General features: G+C 48.3%; 1 protein-coding gene across 1 annotated transcript; it reads left to right on the top strand.

Moving 5' to 3' along the window:
- Nucleotides 1-5,006: 5,006 nt before the first annotated feature.
- Nucleotides 5,007-5,210, top strand: PV09_09375 (uncharacterized protein; the record flags this gene model as incomplete). Its single annotated transcript, XM_016363428.1, has 1 exon — nt 5,007-5,210. One exon carries the CDS (start codon nt 5,007-5,009, stop codon nt 5,208-5,210), a length of 204 nt encoding a protein of 67 aa, XP_016208755.1.
- Nucleotides 5,211-6,916: the final 1,706 nt, after the last annotated feature.

Raw genomic sequence — 6,916 nt, 5'->3', positions numbered from 1 at the left:
CCCGCTGGCAAATCAAACAATATATACAAGACCTATGCATACTGCAGATCCTTATAGGTGAAGAGGTGGCAGAAAACGAACTGATATTGCATAATATATATAACCCAGGCTAAGGCGAAGACCAGGCAGCCACCCTCCCAGTATTACAAGCCCAGCTAGAGAAACATGCTACAAAAGAGCAGATAGCGCTTAGTGACTTCAACCTATACTACTAAATATAGGGAGGCCCAGGAGTTATAAGAGAAGAGCCAGAGTCAGAGGAACTCATCGAGATTATGGACGACCTCAATATAATAAATATGCTGGAACCAGGCACAATCACATTTAACAACAGCCTTGGCCAGACGACCATAGACCTCTGTTGGATGACGCTAGGTCTGGTCAACCAGATAGTCCACTATAGGATAGATAAGGATATTAACCATAACTCTGACCACCTACTGATCAGCATTATGCTAGATATGGGGATCTAAATAATAGAACCCAAACCCAAATACCAGTAAAAACACCTAGATAAGGAAAAGTTCTGTGAGGCTCTAAAGGAGGTCCTCACACCCAAGCGCAGGCCAGACACAAAGAAAGTGCTAGATGAGTATATCCAGTATATTTTCACCGCAATCCATACAGTAACAGAAAGGGTCCTACCTCTAAGGAGACCTAGCCCTAAGATAAAGGAGGGGTGGGACGACACATGCCGAGAAACACTTGCAGAAATGAAGCGCCTCCGCAGAAGGTACTCCCGGCGGCCGACAGCTAAAGCGTGGAAGGACTATTAAGAAGGTAGGAAACTCAAGGGCAAGACCATCGCAAGAGCACTCCAAAAAGCACACAGAGACCGGGTGACAAAAGCAGCGAGCTCGGCCGAGTCACTATAGAAGGTCGCAAAATAGGCACGCAACAGGGGTAACCAAGCCCCAAGCATCACACCCACAATATAGAGGCCTGATACCCTAGGGGACACCCTAGCAACAGAACTACAAGGAAAGGCAGATATATTCAAAGAGACCTTCTTCCTGCCCCTGCTGGAGGCGGATCTAAGCGACATAGAAGGGGCATCCTATTCAGGGCAGGTACAGATGCCAAAGGTTACCAGAAAGGAAGTATTGGAGGCAATCCATGCAGCAGCCCCGCTAAAGGCCCCAGGGCTAGATAGGATATCTAACAGGGCACTACAGGCAGCCACAGGAATGCTGGTACCGTTCCTCACGACCACCATTAACCAAAGCCTAAAATTAGGCTACTTTCCGGTCTACTTTTATGAGTCAACCACAGTGGTTTTGCGAAAGCCTGGAAAGGATAACTATACAACCCCTAAAGCGTACCGCCCGATCGCACTATTAAACATAATTAGGAAGGTTATAGATGCAGTCATTGCCCGGCGACTTAGCTTTCTGGTAGAGGAATACCAGGTGCTCCCCAGCCGACATGTTGGGGGCCGAAAACTGCGGTTTACAGAACACGCGATACATGCTATAATCAAACATATTTATAAAGTATAGAACAAAGGTGAAGTGAGAGTAGCTAGCCTTCTCCTTCTGGACGTGATAGGGGCATTTGACAATATCTCTGCCAAGCGTCTCCTACACAACCTCTGGAAGCAAAAGGTAGATGAAACAATAGTACGCAGGGTTGCGAGCTTCTTAAGCAGCAGGTGCACCAGAATCATGCTCAACGGATACGAATCTGAGGAGTACTAGATTGAAATAGGTATCCCGCAGGGCTCACCCCTTTCACCCATCTTATATATCTTCTATAATGCAGATCTTATAGAGGAGTGCAGGATAGAGGATATGACAACAGTAGGGTACATTGATGACACTGCGACCCTGGCATACAGTAATTCTATAGATAAGACATGTGGGAAGATTGAACGAGTACTCGAAAAGGCCCACCACTGGGCACAAACCTATGGCGCGAAATTCGCACCAGAAAAGTTCCAGCTAGTGCACTTCGCAAGAGCACGGAGCCACATCAACCTTAAAAGACCGCTAGTAACCTAGGGGGTCACTATCCTGGCTAAGAGTATATATAAGTACCTCAGGGTCATCATGGACCAAAAGCTTAAATAGAAGGAACACATCATAGAAATACGCCGGAAAGTCATAAAAATAATCGCCGCACTAAATTCCATCAGAGGCTCTACCAGGGGTGTAGGCCTACAAGACATGCGGAAAATCTATAGAGGCACGGTCGTGCCACAGATGATGTACGCATGCTCCGCCTGGTCAAACCCAGGAGGTGCAGAAGGTTCATACACGGCCGCCACGCTTAAAACACTCAAGACCCTCCAGGCTCAAGGCGCGAGAGCTATATGCGGGGCGTATAAGGCAACCTCACAGGCGGCCCTGGATATTGAAGCACACCTGCTCCCTATTAAGCATCAGATATAGAAGCACAACGCGGACACACTAGGCCAGATCCTTATAGTTGACAGCATGCCGGAGCTATCGAACGCCGGTAATAGAGATGACCCCCCCTCCTGACGTAGAACACCACAGATCAGCCCCCTATACTGGATCGCCCGCTGACTGCAAGAGCAGGGAGCTGTCGATCTTGAAAAGCATGAAAAGATAACGCCATTTATAGCGCCACCATGGCAGCAAGGACCTGTGGTACAGATTTTAATAAATGATGACGAAGCGCAGGCGACCCATTATAGGATCATGGCAGAGGAGGGTCAAGCCTGTATCTATATAGATGGGAGCCATATTGAAGGCCACACTGGAGCAGCGGCAATATAGCCAATGGAGGGTGAATCAAAAGGGGCCTACATAGGGCCTGAGACCACATCGACTGTCTATGCCGCAGAACTACAGGGCATCAACCTTGCCCTTGGGATGGTAAAAGACGCGGGTGTAAGGCTAGCCCGTTATAAGCAGGTGCACATATTCACAGACAACCAGGCCGCGATACGCGCCATAATACGACCTAAAGGCCGCTCTAGAGCATACATTACTAAGCAGATTATGCAGCGGCTCAAGCAACTACATAAAGATGGCCATACTATTACCATCCACTGGATCCCGGCTCACAAAGGGATAGATAGTAATAAAGAGGCAGACGTGGCCACGAAGACCGCCGCAGGGTGGGCAGAAAAAGGCACGGAGACCTGTAGGGCTCCAACGCCTCCCCGCCTACACCCGCTGAGAACCACGCTGAGGACGTGGGTTAATAAGACTGCCCGCACCCATTGGAATAGGAGCTGGCAACAGGAGATGAAAGGCAGAGCTACATACCGCCACACACCGCTACCAGATAAGAAGGTGCTACAGCTACACAAAGACCTAACTAAGGCTAAGAGCGCCTCCCTTGTATAAATAAGAACTGAGAAAATAGGTCTCTAAGACTTCCTCTTCTTCCGACGCGTACCAGGATTCGAGGACCCAGGATGCCCCTGTGGAGGAGGCCGCCAAACAGTCGGCCACGCGCTCCTGCGATGCCGACTGCTCCAGGACGAACGACAGATCGAATTTGGGAATCTACCAGGCAGAGAGGACCTACAGAAGATCCTCTCAACGCGCAAGCTAGCCATGAAAGCAATCGCACTTATAGAACAGGCAAGGGCCCTAGGGCAGAGGGCGCCGAGCGAGTAGATAAGCAGAGTATTAGGTGGAGACTGAAGGTATCACAGACAGCGAAATACAGGGCATGCCCCTCTAAGCCTATACACAGTGGAATTATTAGTACTAGAGCCAGTATTAATAAATGGTGACAGCCATTTGAAGGTTAAGGCAGATAGTAAGAGGGTGGGCGAAAGAGGAGACTGGCTACGTTTGTCGACTCTTTGAGACTACAAGCGTGGTGAAGAGGGACGTGATGGGTTACATGCCAAGGTTCTCGTTGGTCATGGCCTGTAACGTGTCGGTCACCTGGTGTCACAGGTCACGTGCACCTGACTAATCTAGCGCCTTATTTAGCCATCGCTTGAGCGAGATCACTTAAGAAGATACAACCACAACCAAAAACCACAACCCACAATGATCTCTCACATTGCAGATAGTCAATAAAAGGACCACCTCCTATCCTCTCAATTATCTAGTTTTCCATCCATCTATCATCTTCTGTAGCTCGTTAATACGCCGCGCACAGCAGTCCTCAGCACTGCCTAGCATCGCTAGTGCCACAGTGCGACACCTGGCGAAGCCCGCCTAACCGGGCATAGCTGCAGATGATTAGCGGCCAAAACCGAGTAGGAAACAATCAATCAATCAATGAGGCGAGTACATAGGAATCAATCACGGGACAATCAAAGGGACCTTTTTGGAAGAGCTTGGAAAACGAGTAGATCATCTACAGCAGGTGGAATCGCGCCATTGTCGACGTGCCGAGACCTTACAGTAACGCGCTAACACGTGGCTCGTGCACTATACCCAACCCCATCGGACATCAAGATGGTGGATGGAGAGGAGATAGTGGTGGTGAGCGCTTCAGAAGGGGTGAACACCAGGGGGAAGACATGTACAACATCCAAAAAGAAGGATCAAGCAGGAGCAAACGCCGCTATCCGCCTCCTAGAAACGTGCCAAAAGCTAGTCCAAAGCCAGCAGTCTAAGGGCAAAACAAAGACAATCAGCATTGACAGGAGCCTGTTTGAAGAGCTAATCGACTGAGTTAAACAATGCAAAAAGATTACTGAGGATAGCCTCAGTTTCAATAGCATAATAGTTAAGCAGTATCTTGAAACCTTCGAGACCAATCTAGTGGAAAGGATCAACTCTTCTGTTACAAACAAGCTATCTGTAGCGTTTGAAAATGCGCAGGTCGGTACAGAGGAAAGGCTGGCAGCCACAGTCGAAAAGTCAATCCAGAATGTAAAAATACCAGCGCCTACATGGGCTGCTGTTGCCTCACGCGGTATTGCAAGCTCCGCCAGCATCCCACTCTTGTAATCTATAGGAAGTAGTAGTCAGAGCGCGATTGGATCTACCAACTTATGTATTACCACCCCCCTAGTGCAACAGGAGGAGAGTATAAATGCAGGCACAAAGGAAAAGTTCACGAGATACATGGATGTGAAAGAGGCGACCAACTGGATCACCAGAGCCCTACAAAAGCATGAGACCATGAAGGAAACAGAGATAGCAGGAGTGGGCGTAATAAAGTTTGGCTATGTTATACGCTTTAAAAATGAGAAATCAAAGGAGATAGCCTCGAAACATGATGAATGGTTGGCAGACCTCCATCCAGAGACAAAGATTGACAGACCCTGATATGGCATTGTGGTCCATCGCACCCCAACCGAACAGGTCCAACTAGATGACAAGATAGAGGCGGCAACTAAGCTCCTAGAAGAGAACAACCTCACCTTAAAAGGCTACCGTATCACGGATATAGCCTGGCTTAAACACAAAGACGTACCCCTTGGAAAGCATGCCTCGCTGGGAATATGGTTTAACAGCCCTGGTGCAGTTAAGTGGGCAGTGCGCAATAGAGTTCTCTTTGGCAAGCAGTATATTGGCAGCGTTGAGCCATATGAGCCAAGAAGGAAGAGATGCCACCGGTGTGCAAGAATTGGACACCTAGCTTGGAATTGTAAAGAACAAAGAAGATGTGCACACTGCCTGGAAGACCATGACAAGAGCGAATGCCCAGAGGGAACTCAACCTCAATGCGCAGACTGTAACTAAGGACATCATATAGAAGCAGCTGAATGCACTAATCAGGCCACAAGATTTCCACATTTCCAATAATGACCACCCTATGAATATTACAATTGAACACTATAAGCTCTAGAGCATATATAGAAGCCCTAATTAACGACACACAGTCAGCGAAGCTTGACATACTCCTAATCCAAGAACCCTCAGTCTCATACTACAAAACACACACACAACACTGATGTTGGCAGCTATACCAACCAACCTCAGACAGAGAAGGACGGTGCCGCAGCCTCATATACGTCAACAAATGACTTGCTCCTCCGGCACATCGACAACTCCAGTGCAACAACCTGGATGTAACTAGAATATTGGTTAGCATACTAGCAGGGCCAGTTATGATCTTCTCAGTCTACATCCCGCCTATTGGGAGCACCCGCGAAGTAGCAGAGGGTGAAATGTAAGCCATCCTAGAGGCCATCAACAGTACTATTGCGTAGAACTCTCCTGCCACAGAAGATGCTTATAAGCTAATAATAGGTGGAGACTTCAATCGGCAAGATCTACTATGGGGAGGTGACAACATTCAGCCATATAGAGTAGGAGAAGCAGCCAGCCTCCTCAGTTTCATGGAGGAATATAGCCTATACCACCAACTACGACGAGGCGAACCAACGTGCTGGACTGTGACTCGGCCAGGGAGTAGAACCACACTTGACCTGACTTTAAGCAATATATCAGGTCGACTCAGAAAGTGCCACTTGTACTATGAAAACTACAGATCTGACCACCACGGCATTGTTTCAGAATGGAATTTCCCTGTGCAGCAGAGAGAGGAAAAACCACCACGCCGTTTGTATGAGCAGACAGACTGGGACAGCGTTGGCGACCTAATAATGCAACATATTAGAAGCTACACCAACATCGACACAAATGAATGGTTAGATAAGCTAGTGGAACACTTTATAAGGATAACAGCGGATGCAGTCGAAAAGCAAACCCCGCTAGCCAACCCATGCCCAGATTCCAAGCGTTGGTTCACCCCAGATCTGAAAGAGAAGCAACGACAGTACAATAAAGCACGGCGAAAGTGGCAAACATCCACAGCCAGACTAAGCCGCGAGCACCACGTCACCCAAGAACTGTTTGTATTAATGCAAGGCCGCAGGAAGGAATGGGCGAAGGCCATTGAACGAGCTAAATCCACACATTGGAAAGACTTCCTCGACCGAGCTGCAGACGGGAACCTTCTATGGAAGGCCGCGAAATACGCGGAACCAGGCATGGAATTGTAAAGAACAAAGAAGATGTGCACACTG

The sequence above is a fragment of the Verruconis gallopava genome (genome assembly GCF_000836295.1).
Source record: "Verruconis gallopava strain CBS 43764 unplaced genomic scaffold supercont1.64, whole genome shotgun sequence".
Taxonomy (NCBI): Eukaryota; Fungi; Ascomycota; class Dothideomycetes; order Venturiales; family Sympoventuriaceae; genus Verruconis; species Verruconis gallopava.
The sequence above is the reverse complement of the archived record's forward strand: the minus strand, read 5'-3'. Positions and strand labels throughout refer to the sequence as shown.